Here is a 15,000-nt window from a genome sequence, read left to right as displayed (position 1 = left end):
AGTGACCTTTGTCCTTATGTCATAGATAAGTTGAAAAGATCATAGGGAATAATTAATGTTACTAAAGTGACCTTTGTCCCTATGTCATAGATAAGTTGAAAAGTCGTGTGGATTGATTACTGTTACTAAAGTGACCTTTGTCCCTATGTCACAGATAAGTTGAAAAGGTCGTAGGGAATAATTTCTATTACTGAAATGTCACTCTGCTACAGGTAAAATGAAAAAAGTCGTAGATTATTATTATTATTATAAAAGTATCTTTTATCCTTCTGTTACTGACCAAAAGGAAAAGGTCATGGTGGAATAATGATAATAATTATTATTATTATTCAGATGTCCTTTCTCCTTCGTTACAGACAAGGCGAAAAGTCATTGGAAAGGGTTACTATTATTTTTGAGTCCTTCTCCCAATGACCATGCTCATATTCTCTGCAACAAGGTCACTCTGTTACAGACAAGAGGAAAAAGGCCAGTGGGAATAATTAGAATTATAGATTTGAGGAAAAATGTCAGTGGGAATATATAGTTACAGACAAGAGGAAAAAGGTCAGTGGGAATCAGTACTGTTACAGACAAGATGAAAAGGTCAGTAGGAATAATTAGAATTATAGATTAGAGGAAAAAGGTCAGTAGGAATAATTACAGTTACAGACAAGGGGAAAAAAGTCAGTGGGAATAATTACAGTTACAGACAAGGGGAAAAAAGTCAGTGGGAATAATTACAGTTACAGACAAGGGGAAAAAAGTCAGTGGGAATAATTACAGTTACAGACAAGGGGAAAATAGTCAGTGGGAATAATTACAGTTACAGACAAGGGGAAAAAGGTCAGTGGGAATAATTATAGTTACAGACAAGGGGAAAAAGGTCAGTGGGAATAATTACAATTACAGACAAGGGGAAAAAGGTCAGTGGGAATAATTACAGTTACAGACAAGGGGAAAAAGGTCAGTGGGAATAATTACGGCTACAGACAAGGGGGAAAAGCTCAGTGAGAATCATCATAGTTGCAAACAAGGTCAGTGAGAAAAATTACAATTATTATTTAAGTGTTATTTCTTCTAACATGCAAAAGCAAAAAGGTCAGAAAATGATTACCATGATTGTTAAAACATCCTTCATCTCCTTCTCTTGCAGACAAGACGAAAAAGGTCACTGGGATGTCGACAATGGCCGAGCGACCACCAATAACGCCACCCAGCACACCGTCGAGGGGCTGTCGCCCTTCACGGTCTACTCCTTCAGGGTGGTGGCAGTGAATGCCCTTGGGCAGAGCGCCCCTTCAAAGGAGTCCTACTACATGATCACTCTTAGGGAATGTGAGTATCTGTCAGGTGTCTGCTGTTTATTTATTAAGGTTTTTTTCCCCAAGTTTTTTTTTTTTTTTTTTTTTTGCGTGCTGTTGAACCCACAGTAAGATTTGATTTTTTCGGAAAGATGATTTTGAGAAATATTTATATATATATATATATATATATATATATATATATATATATATATATATATAATATATATATTATAATATATATATATATATATATATAGATAATGTTTCTTTATTTACTGTTGATGTACCTTCAGTAATTTTTTTTTTTCCACGGAAATAGTTAATTTTGGGGAAGGTTTTTTTTTTTGGTTTTCTTTTCTTTAGGATTTTTGTGTACTTGTTGAGGCACATCAAGAATTTTTTTCGGTAATGGTTGTTTTTGGGGTTTTTTCTTAGTTAATGTTTCTTTGTGTACTGGTTGAGTTACATTGAAAAAAAAATCGGAAATAGTTTGCTTTTTGGGAATGTCTTTGTTCTCTTTCATAGTTAATGTTACTTAGTGCGTTTTTTTTTCTTTTCTCGGAAGTGGTTGTTTTTTGGGTAATGTTTTTTTTTTATCGTGGTTAATGTCTCTTTGTGCGTTGGTTGAGGGATATTTAATAATGTTTTTTCCTTCTCGGAAATGGTTGTTTTTGGGGAATATTTTTTATTTTTATTGTTAATGTTTTATTAATTTTTCACGACGGTGTAAAAAACTCGTAAGTGGAATTTCCTATTTACTTACACACATATATTATATATATATATATATATATATATATATATATATATATATATATATATATATATATATAGAGAGAGAGAGAGAGAGAGAGAGAGAGAGAGAGAGAGAGAGAGAGAGAGAGAGAGAGAGAGAGAGAGACTACATGCACTTTAGTAGGTCATGAATGAATAAATAAGTAGATATTCATGAGGGAGTATTTTAATTTTTAGTATATTTTGCAGCGTTCCTTTATTTAGACTTTCAACGATGCTTATTATTTCTTTCCTCATCGCCATTACACAATTCCATGTCGAACGATAAATCATTTACGTCTTTAGAATTTAGAGATACTGAATTTTCACACTGGAAACCCGAGTTATTTCTTCAGCCTGACGGTAATTCCATCTATTTTTACATCATATTTAGTAATAGGTCGCGCTGATGAATTTCGAAAGAGTTAATAGTTCAATTTATTTATGGAAATGTCTTTCAGTAACCTGAAAAATTATATAGTGATATCGCAGTCGAGAACTGCCCTAGGTCTTAAACACTAAAGGATATTACTATGAGATTCAGAGCATCTGTAACACGGTTTTTTCGCAATAACTTTTTATCTATGCATTTCATAAATATAACCCTTATTCAGAATACACATTATATCTACACATAAATTTTGACTATATTTTGCGTTACGTAGGTTGAATAAATTTGGTACTTATAATGTAAAAGTGACCTTATTTGAAGACGGGCCAACTTACTCAGAGGAAAGTTTCAAACGCACTCGTTACGTGACTTATGACAGCATTTCTTCCCTCTTTCTCGATGGATGATTGGCTATACGTAACGAAGGCTATACTTCTGGAAACAATGACAAAAATTTAAATACAAGCAAAGCAGTAACCTTTAGAACTTGAAACCTCTCCACTGATATGTCATACATGAACAAACCAACAAAATATGTTAATAAATACAAAAACACTTCGATTATCAGTCTAACTCCCAAAATAAGTTTCCTAAGAAATTACAGTCTACTTTATAGGTCACAATGAGATTGACAAGATGTAAAGAATAGTTGGAAATTTTCAAAAACATAGTAGACAAGCTTGATTTGATAACTGCTATATCCAATGTCAAGCAATTTTTATTTATTGGCTATCTACCTATTTACTGAAAAAAATAGCCGGTACCGTATTTTGGCTTTAAACCTTCACCAATAATTATCGTCAGAATGATGGCTTCATGAGGCTCCACCCACTTTGGCCTCGTTATAATTCAGGATAACACTGAAGGCTATCATGGTCATTGTTGGATTAGAAAATTTAAAAAAATTAATTCTGGCTACAAAAACTCATTTCTCGAGTAGTTGTAAGAAGTGCTAAATGATCCTCAAGGATCCAGCAGTTGCCCTCCCTAACGTTAGTATTACTACGCTAGCACAGATACCCACCCCACCCACATCTATGTATCGTTCCGCCATTCATAAAATCTTTGTCATGTTTTTTCACTGTGCAATAAGCCATGGCCTCCTCAGAAATTAAGTTTAACATTAGATGATAGGTTATTTCATTAAGTCGTAAGACAAATGCAGTTCTGCAGCCACGAAGACAATACCAAATCCTGTTAGCCATTCTTGACTGCTATGGGTTTCAGAGCCGATGGAACAAGGTGGGCTGGGCAACATTTCGACAAATGGTGTTTACCTTGCTTACGTAATGAATGTTTTTCGACTCTTGGCTCGTAATCATTGGCCATGGCGTCAGCAAGATAATTTTTACTCTATAAAAATTAAAACTATTAGGTTTAGGTTATTGATAATGCTGACATAATTTGTGTGTGGTTGTAAAATATACATATGTCCACTTTCAGCTACATCCGATGCTTTGATAAGGAGCAAAGTCCAAAAAACCGTGTTACAGAGGCCCTGAATCTCATAGTAAATGTTTACATCTTAACATTACTGATAGCCTCTCTCTCTCTCTCTCTCTCTCTCTCTCTCTCTCTCTCTCTCTCTCTCTCTCTCTCTCTCCATGATTTAGAGAATGCACGCTTTTTCCTTCTGTTGGTGGGTTTGAAATTTCTCTCTCTCTCTCTCTCTCTCTCTCTCTCTCTCTCTCTCTCTCTCTCTCATGATTTGGAGAATGAACGCTTTTTTTCCTTCTGTTGGTGGGTTTGAAATTTCTCTCTCTCTCTCTCTCTCTCTCTCTCTCTCTCTCTCTCTCTCTCTCTCTCTCTCTCTCTCTCCATGATTTAGAGAATGCATGCTTTTTTCCTTCTGTTGATAGGTTTGAAATTCTCTCTCTCTCTCTCTCTCTCCTCTCCACTCTCTCTCTCTCTCTCTCTCTCTCTCTCTCTGCCATACACACATACACACTTCTCCAAGACGTTACATTTTGACTAATAGGAGGAAAAGTAAGGAAACATATTAAAGAGGAAAAGGAGAACAAATATATAAAATGAAAGACTTGGAACGATACCTCCCTTCATCACGAAAATCCTCAAGTTGCGTGAACGGTTACAGACTCAGAATTTTAACACTACTATATATATATATATATATATATATATATATATATATATATATATATATATATATATATATATATATAAAAGTTTTTTGCCACGAAGGAAAAAATGAAAAAAGCGAGATAGCCAAGTACTTTCGGTCCTGTAGTGTCAGTTTGGATATTAAGCCTTCTTTTGACTATGTTTTCCTCTGTAAAATCATTTGCCCCAGTAAAGGGTCCGAACAGGACCGAAACCGAAAGTACTTGGCTACCTCGCTTTTTCATTTTTCCTTCGTGGGAAAAAAACCTTTATTTATACATAGCATCACGTTCATCACGTTTTTATATACATCGTGATCAAGTTATTCATATATATATATATATATATATATATATATATATATATATATAGTATATATATAATATATAAATATATATATTGTATATATATATATATATATAATATATATATATATATATATATATATATATATATATATATATATATATATATATATATATATATAAACATTGCACAGCATACTTATATTCTAAATTTTCAGTGATGAAACACAATTGTCTCTTCATATATCGTCTGCGTATGATATATCCCTCATAAAGTGTATTGGCCTCGTTGTGTGCTTTCCTATTTATAAGGAATAGTCACAGTTGATCTTTTTTATCATTATTATTAATTTGTTTTCAAACGGCGTCCTTTTGGAAGCTTGTCCATCGAGATTTTATGTAGCGTATGTAATAATTTATCTCTTACTGCTGGGTCGTTTAGATAAACGCTATTACTGACCTACCTACTCTCTCTCTCTCTCTCTCTCTCTCTCTCTCTCTCTCTCTCTCTCTCTCTCAATTTATGCAGTGTCGTAAAATTAATACCTCAGACAGCATATATAGTAAAAAATAATTTCATCGAAATCAGAAATACTTCAACTCTCTCTCTCTCTCTCTCTCTCTCTCTCTCTCTCTCTCTCTCTCTCCATGGAGGCCCAGGACGCCTCCTGGGCCAGAGCAAGTAATTAGAGAGGAGAGAAAGGGTATAGTTGTGCCGGGGAATGCAGCAAGAGTCCGATGCGCAATACCCCATTAAGGTGATTCACCGTTAATGGGATTGAAGTAACAGAGGTGGCCTTTTTATGGGTGCTTATCCCCTCCTCCATTGCATATTTTGCAGATTGATTGATAACGCCTGGGGACCCTTTGCATGGCTGGGGGTTTTGGGGTTGGGGGGGTTTTGGGGGGGGGGGGGGGGTGGGTTGGGGGGGGGAGGGTAGGAAAGAGGTAGGCTGGGCAGATTTGGAAAGTGGCGTTGGGGTGTGGAGTAGTTTCAGATAAGGGGAGATTAGGGATGCTGGCACTTTTCGAACCTTCAGACCTCCCCCCCCCCACCCTGCTTGATTTCTCCCTCCCTCCCCTCCTTCCTCCCCCCCCCCCTCCCTCCTCTCTTTTTTATCCTCCCTTCTCTCCTCTCTCCATCTTCCTCCTCTTATATCCATCCTCCTCCTCCCCTTCACCTCCTCCTCCTCCTCCTCTTTTGCATATTGCTAACTAGATAGGGTCCACTTGCTGTGATGGGTGTTAGGTTTGGCAGTGTAAGGAGATGGGGTTGGAGATGGAGTGGAAGGGAGAGGAGGGAATGGGCAGGGTTAGGAAAGGGGGAGTGGGAGGGTGGGGGGAGGAATGTCACATTCACCATCGGGGTAAGGTCTTCTTCCTCTTATAGCCTTTGTTTTAATTAGATTGGGTACTGGGCACACCATGAGGAGAGTAATAAGATGGCGTTATCATTGCCGGGCGAGATTGCTTTGTGAAATTGCTGAATCCCAGAAGAACGCGATGAGCTGTATTTCACAGGATAAAGAGAGGAATATACGAATAAAATGGAGAGAGAGAGAGAGAGACAGAGACAGAGACAGAGATACATGTTTGGTTTGATCGTGATGGTGTAGGAATGTACTAAGTAAGGTACCAACATATTTATTCCGTTGAAAGTATTATTATTATTATTATTATTATTATTATTATTATTATTATTATTATTATATACTAGATGAAACCTATTCACATCAAACAAGAAACACAGGGGCCATTGGCTTGAAATTCAAGCTTCCAAAGAATGTTGGTTTCAACCTCCCACCGCTGACCGCACACGGTAGCAGTAACTGATCATGATACAGAGCCAGGAAGTAATGGTAATAATAATAATAAATAATAAATAGCCGAATTAATGTACTAAGAAGTCGCTCTTTTGATAATTCCCCTGTAAAACTTTCCTATTGTTTTACATTATTGACAATTATTTTTTTCCCTAGATTGCATTCTGTTTTCTATCTCCCATGTGCAAATATCTTTATTAGAATTGTTATGTTAACTAAGTTTTCAGTCCTCGTCACTCTAAATATCTTTATTCAAATTATTAGTTTTATTAATTTTATTTTCTCTACTTCTCATTCGTATTCTTTCTTTGTGGTATTCTATTATTTTAATTTTTTTTTGTCTCTTGTTCGTCCTTCGCTTTTGTTGTCACTTTTTCCAACTTTCTGTCAAAAGCCACCTCTCTCTCTCTCTCGTAGTAGCCATCTTGCTTGGTGAGACGTTCCCGCGTGAAGTCAGATTAATCAACAGATATGACAAGTTTAACATACGACTAGAATTTGAGAAATATCTAGAAGTGTTCGTGAACTATCGGTGATAAAGATTAGTGTGAAAATAGAGGATCAAAAGCGTCTTCTAAGTTAGTTTATCAAGTGTAATACTGTAAATCAGAACAAGATGGCAGTAAGTTCCAACTGCGGGAAGAGATGGCGTAATTTAGCGTGTTTAGCAGATTCGCAATACGATGAGGTAGCAGGAAGGGAACTGGCATTTCTCATCTATGAAATCAGCAACAGTCCTAACCAAAAAGATACAAAGCATTCATAGTAGATATTAGAAGGATATAATCCTTCAAACTGGAACAAACATCTAATGAAAACATATTGAAAATAATTGAAGAAGTTCCAAATAAAATCCAAGTGGTCAGAGACTCATAAGAAAATATACATAAACCAACATATTCCGACAAAGAAAATGAATAAGGTGAATCTTGTGAATATCCTAATTGACGCATTAGGAAAAAGAAAAAAAAAAAAAAAAAAAAAAGAATGCCAAAAGCATGCAAACTGTGTAAGGTTTGGTATAGCATAGTCAATCCACAAAACCTAATCAGAAAATGTGCTGCATTGCAAACATTCCGACCCATCCACAGTGTGCTGAGGTAATACAAGATATGAGAAAAGATACAAGAATTTTTTGTTCAACATGTCTATCATGGATAGACAATGTTATTAAATCAAGATTGAATGTACAAATAGTTGAGGATGGAAGAAGAAGAAGAGGAAGAAGAAGAAGAAGAAGAGGAAAACGGAAGAGAAGTAAACAAAAATGAAATGACAGAAAAAAATAAGGAAAACAAAGAACAGATAAAAGTATGGATGCAGAGATACTCATTGATACTACATATGAGGCAATAAAGCAGCATACCTACGAAGAAATAATTACGATATGGCAACAGAAAAGCAAATCCCGAAGAGGCTCTACCCAGATCTACACAATGACGGGAAAGAGGAAAAAATAGACAAAAGAAAGACAAAATCTGCAACCTTTTGAAAAGAGGGAATTGCAGTTTTGATTTGGAGAAGATGTTACTACAAACATCCTAAGGTATGTCACAACTATGAAATATATGGTAAATGTGCATACCTAGATGGATATGGGGATGATGCAGAGATCTGCATCCAAAAATATGCAAAAACCTAAAGAAGGAAAAGGATGTAAGTTCGACAAAAAATGCAAATATATGCACCCTGTAGCCATGAATCATAATCAAATAAATAACCAACCAAGTAATAAAATCCAAAATAAGAAAGAAACAAACAAATAAAGAGAGAAATCAAGAATATCAGGTAAAAGAGAAAAAAGCAAACACCAATGAGATATGCAGAGATGTCAGCAAAAATTTCAATGCATCAGCTCCAAAATTCTACTCAAGGGATAATAACTGTATTTATTATGCAAGAGGATATTGCAGAGAAACGGAGAAAATTGCAGATTCGACACAAAATGAATAATTATGATGAAGGAAGATCAAATATTATGGAAAAGTTGGATTTTTTAATGTCAGAATTCTGGAAATGAAAAAAAAAAGAACAACATACCAGAACAGGAAAGAGACATGGGAAAACCTCCTTATTACTACCAATATTAAAATAAAGAGGAGAGAAAACACGCAAACCATCATAGTGATGAATGCGCAGGGTTTAGTTACGAGTAACTCAAAAAGAAAAATAGAGTACTTAGAAGAACTAAACCCAAATTGAAAAGAAAATAGATATAATGAATATAAGTGAAACCTGGTATTCCCAAGAGACTGGGAATGATGATCAAATAAAAGGGTTCCAAACTTATAGATCAGATAGAAAAAATAGGAATCAAGGGGGAACCGCAATATATGGGAAAGACAAAAACAAGGAAAAATATATGAGAAATATAGTAACTCAGAATGTGAACTAATAGCGGTAGAATTTGAATCTGAAAAATTAATGAACATAGTATATATAGACCTCCTAATACTAAAGAGTTTGACTTAATAATTGAAAAATGGATGATATGTAGAAATCACAAGGACTGGACTATTTCCTATCTGGTGACTTCAACTTTCCTTTCGTAGAATGGAAAGACGAATAGGAGATTGTGGATGTACTTATACATATAAAAAAGAGAGTAATAGTAGTGCAGAAGATAAGAGGCAATTCGAAAAGCTATTAGATATGCTACTAGAATACAACATTCAACAAATAAATCACCTGCCAACAAGAAAGGAAAGGAAAATACTTTAGACCTAGTATTTGTGAACGAGGTGAATTATGTTAAAGAAATAATAGTTTATAATGCGAGTATTTCAGACCATAATGTCATAGAATTAACAGTTCATTCCAAAGCAAGTGAAAACAGAGATAAGCAAGAAATGAAAAAGTGGGAAGGATATGGAAAATACTTTTACTTCTACAGTAAAATATAAAATGGTCAGAAATAAATGAAGAATTAAACAAAGATTGGGATAACATTTTCGTAAGCGATGACATAAGAGTAAATACGGAGATATTATATAAATATTAGAGAAAATAGTGGATAAATATATACCGAAGAAGAAAAGCGTTGTAAACAATTCATTCATGGCCCCCAATACCAAGAGACAGAAGGATCTTGTTCCAGAAAATCAGAAAGTGGAAAAAAAGGTCTTGCAAAAGAAAAAAATGCATGGAAAGTTATAGAACTAAAAAGTAAGATAGAAAAATGCAGAACAAAACATTATACAATCAAAAGAAAATGAAAAACGGGAATTGGAAGAAAAAACCCTATTAAATATCAAGCAAAACCCCAAACTATTATACTCATATGCGAAGAAGATGAATAAAAGAAGAATATTTAATAATAGGCCCTCTGAGAATTGAAGGGAGATTAACGAATGAAAAAAAGGAAATTTGCAAAACATACTGGCAGAACGATATAAGAGAGAATTCACCCCTAGAATAGATAATGAAGATAATGATATAGAAGTAAGGGACGAAAATAGTGAATATTTAGCTGACATAGAAATTAATGAAGCTGATATTGTGCAGGCAATTAATGAAATTAAAATGGATCTGCTGCAGGGCCTGATGGAATCCCTGCTATTTTGTTAAAGAAAAGTAGTTCATTCTATCGCAAAGCCACTTGCAATATTATTAAGACAAAGTGTAGATACAGGCAAGATTTATGATGAGCACAAATAGCATATATCACCCCTACTTTCAAAAGTGGATCAAGACTTGATGGCAAGTAATTATAGGCCTTTGTGAGTCTAACATCACATATTATGAAAGTGTATGAAAGGGTAATGAAGAAAAAATATTATGAAACATCTAATAAAAAATAATTTGTTTAATATAGGACAACACGGTTTCGTACCCGGAAAAAGTACACAAACCCAACTGTTAGTCCACCGTGAGAACATATTCAAAAATATGAAAAGCGGAAATGAAACAGAATGTGGTATATCTAGACTTTGCAAAAGCTTTTGACAAAGTAGACCATAATATATTAGCAAAGAAAATTAGAAAACACAATATCGTAGATAAAATAGGAAGATGGTTAAAAGAATTTTTACACAACAGAAAACAGATAGTTATTGCAAACGATGAGAAATCGGATGAAACCAAGGTAATATCCGGTGTGCCACAAGGTACGGTGTTAGCTGCAATACTGTTTGTTATTATGATTGAAGACATAGACAGTAATGTTAAGGATTCGGTAGTGAGTAGTTTCGCTGATGACACAAGAATAAGTAGAGAAATTATTGTGATGAAGATAGGAACGCTCTACAAAGAGACCTTAACAAAGTATATGATTGGGCAGAGGAAAATAGGATGGTATTTAACTCTGATAAATTTGAATCAATAAATTATGGAGACAGAGAAAGAAAGCTATATGCATATAGGGGACCTAATAATGAGACAATCACAAATAAGGAAGCAGTTAAAGACCTTGGTGTGATGATGAATAGGAACATGTTATGCAATGATCAAATAGCAATTCTTTTGGCAAAATGTAAAGCAAAAATGGGAATGTTGTTACGGCACTTCAAAACAAGGAAAGCTGAACACATGATTATGCTTTATAAAACATATGTTCGTAGTCCACTTGAATATTGCAATATGATATGGTACCCACACTATCAAAAGGAAAAAATATTTGCACAAATAGAGAGTGTACAAAGGTTCTTTACAGCTAGAATAGAAGAAGTTAAGGACCTTGACTACTGGGAAAGACTACAATCATTAAAATTATATAGTCTAGAAAGGAGAAGAGAAACGCTACATGATAATTCAGGCTGGAAACAGATAAAGGAATAACAGATCAGGACTAAAAATATCAGAAAGAGCAAGCAGAGGTAGATTAATAGTGCCCAAAACAATACCAGGAAAAATAAGGAAAGCACACAGGACATTAATCCACTACACACCAGCATCGATATGCAAGCGTACTATTTCAATGCGTTGCCAGCTCATCTGAGGAATATATCAGGAGTGAGCGTAGATGTGTTTAAGAATAAGCTGCATCCCAGACCATCCAAGATTGGAAGATGCAAAATATACCGGAAGATGTACTAGCAACTCTCTGGTAGACATTAGAGGTGCCTCACACTGAGGGACCTGGCAAACCCGAACGGAACTGGTAAGGTCTGTAAGGTAAGGTCCTCTCTCTCTCTCTCTCTCTCTCTCTCTCTCTCTCTCTCTCTCTCTCTTGTGCATGTTTGTGTAAAACGTATGTTAAACAGGTTCTAATTTGTTCAATTAAATGGCAGTTTAATACATTACAGTTATCGTTTGATACAAGTTTTACAATATTGTTACAATACAAGAAGCTTTGGTGAAATTAGGCGCCAGACCTACAGCGTATTGCAGATACTAAGTGTTTTAGCGAATGTCATCAAAGTTGTAAAGTCCGTTTGCGGTCTTTAGATCTGGTGTTTTTGTATGTGTGTATATATATATATATATATATATATATATATATATATATATATATATATGTGTGTCGTTGTGTGTGTGTGTGTGTTTGTGTGTGTTGACGCGCGCGCGCATGTTGTGTTCTTTGATTTTAAATTTCAAAAATTAAAAACGTGATGGATTATGACCTGTAATTTATATATATATATATAATATATAATACATATATTATATATTATATATATATAATATATATATATATATAATATATATAAAAGTTACAGTCATAATCATCACGTTTTTAATTTTTCGAAATTTAAAATCAAAGACACACATGCGCGGCGCGCGCGCACACGCACACACACACACACACACACACCACACACACACACACACACACACATATATATATATATATATATATATATATATATATATATATATATATATATATATATACATGTACATATACACACGTAAAGATACTACCACCAAACATGGACTACTATGTTGCAAGAAATTTTTTCACGAAAAGTCCCCCCAATACACGGTCTGCATTGCTGTAAATGTTTGAATAAAACTAGACAAGGAACGTTGGTTGTAATGGACACAAAAAAAAAAGGACATCAAACGTGCGCCACTCGGCAAAGAAAACGTTTTAATGAAAAGAGACAGGAAACGAACAAGAAGAAGAAGAAGAAACGTTCTAATAAAACTAGAACAAAGGGAACGTAAGGGAAAGTGAAAACAAGTGAACAAAGTGAACAAAGTTTGTCCGAAGCTTCGAAGTAATGATTAACTGACGTTTCCAGACGCTGATTTTGTCAGCTGATGGAGTGTTTTTGTGCTTGTCTTGTTGTCGTTTTGTTTTTGTGGGGGGGGGGGGGGGGGGGTGGGGGATGGGGGGGGGGGGGGGGGGGGGTTGAGGTATCTGGTAGCTAGGAACTTTGGATTAATTGACGATAGTGAAATGTATTAAATCTTTCTGCGAGTTTTGAGGTGCTAACATGAATTTCCTCTGCGATATTAAACTATATTATATATATATATATATATAGTATATATATATATCTATATATATATAGAATATATATATATATCTATATATCTATATATACACACATATATTCACTGTAACATCAAAAATTAGTGGCAACCAACGTTAATCACACAAGAAAACGTCCAAATGGATAAACAATACATTCCATATATTCCTCACTTGATACACTATAATCATTGTTTGTTTCAGCTCCAACGAAAATCGTCCGTTTTTGGGCCTTTATATACCAGATCACGCTAGACATCCATGGACCAAATATCATTGTTTCGGTACATTATCTTGGCGACTACCGCCTAGCCAAGCGCTACTGCCATCTGTTGCTAGTGTACAACTTTTTTCTATGCAAATATCAATTTTCAACCTTTTCTGCAATTTTATATTCAATAAATCAATATTCCTTTTCAATATATATAGTATTATAATATATATATATTATATATATATATATGTATATATATATATTATATATATATATACATTATATTATATATATATATATATATATATATATTATATATATATTATTATAATATATATATATATAATATATAGATATATTATATATATATATATATATTCCACCTGTCAGGGATTCAGTTTATTGATCACACCTTTCATTAATGGGCTCTGTCCATGTTTTTAACTGTCATGGACTTTGTCTGTTGATTGATTTCACTTGCTATGGATTTTATCTATTTATGATCCCACCTGTCATGGGCTCTGACTATGATTCCAAATGTCATGGGTTCAGTATATTGACAACACCTTTCATTCTCTTTTCATTGATCCCACCTGTTATGGGCTCTTTTCATTGATTCCAACTGTCACGGGCTCTGTCCTTTGATTCCAACTGTCACGGGCTCTGTCCTTTGATTCCAACTGTCACGGGCTCTGTTCATTGATTCCAAGGGTCGTGGGCTCTGTCCTTTGATTCCAATTGTTACATGCTATACTTCAGTGGGAGGGTGCGCTCTAACTATTCAGCCCTTTGTGAGTTATTTTTCCTTTCTTCGTATCTATGTTCATCTGGATGCGCTCTCTCTCTCTCTCTCTCTCACTGAAGCGTTTCTTTCTCGTCACTGACATAAGTCTTTTTCCCTGGAAGGCAATCCCTTATGTTTCCGGTAACTGTTAAATTAATTGTCACCTCTGGGTGGAGTGAGTCTCGCAATCTCCTCCTCCTCCTCCTCCTCCTCCTCTGAGAGGAAAATAAAACAAGAAATCCTCTTTAGAAAAGTAAGGCTTGTGTCACTTGCCTTAATTAGCAATACCATAGAAGTTAGCCGGAAAAATTGAAGGAAGATAAAGAGTTACATTTCCTGCTCCTGTAAATGTTTTACGAAAACATTTTCCTCAACTCCAGTGAACTGGAATTTGTACCTTATTCTTTGTAATATATAATTGACTGTCTTCCTTTCATGTATAGTCGTGAGATATTTTTGTATGTTTTTCCGTGAAATTAATTATAGAGATGTATTACATTGAAGTGGGTAAAGGTATGGTGATATGTGATGCGAACTTTAATGTTATGGAAGGAGCTTCAACTGCCCATTAGCTTGCAACGTATACATACGACAAAAAAACAAGAAAAAATGGCAAATCCATCAGCGGAAAAAAATGGCGTTATTCAAAAAGCTCTATCTAATGAAAACTAAAGTTCATGTGATGACGTTCTCAGTAATGACTGTGGAAAGAAGTGTGAGCAAGGCTTCTTAAATGGCCTATTTTTACTTCTTGATCCTTCTACTGGGTAAAAGATATTATCCTCTACTAACAAGCAAAATTCCAGGCCAGTGTTGGTAGAACTAGTGGGTAAAAGACGTTATCCTTTGCCAACAAGCAAAATTCCAGGTCAGTGTTGGTAGAA

General features: G+C 34.8%; 1 protein-coding gene across 3 annotated transcripts in view; it reads left to right on the top strand.

Moving 5' to 3' along the window:
- LOC135206226 (tyrosine-protein phosphatase 99A-like) overlaps positions 1-15,000 on the top strand; it is a 605,334-nt gene that overhangs the window by 333,297 nt on the left and 257,037 nt on the right. For all 3 annotated transcript variants that reach the window (XM_064237584.1, XM_064237585.1, XM_064237583.1), the window contains exon 2: positions 1,136-1,317. In XM_064237584.1, coding sequence (XP_064093654.1) covers positions 1,299-1,317 — 19 coding nt within the window. In that variant the 5' untranslated portion in view covers positions 1,136-1,298. The remainder of the gene's footprint in view (positions 1-1,135; positions 1,318-15,000) is intronic.

This window comes from Macrobrachium nipponense, chromosome 29 (genome assembly GCF_015104395.2).
Source record: "Macrobrachium nipponense isolate FS-2020 chromosome 29, ASM1510439v2, whole genome shotgun sequence".
NCBI lineage: Eukaryota > Metazoa > Arthropoda > Malacostraca > Decapoda > Palaemonidae > Macrobrachium > Macrobrachium nipponense.
The sequence above is the reverse complement of the archived record's forward strand: the minus strand, read 5'-3'. Positions and strand labels throughout refer to the sequence as shown.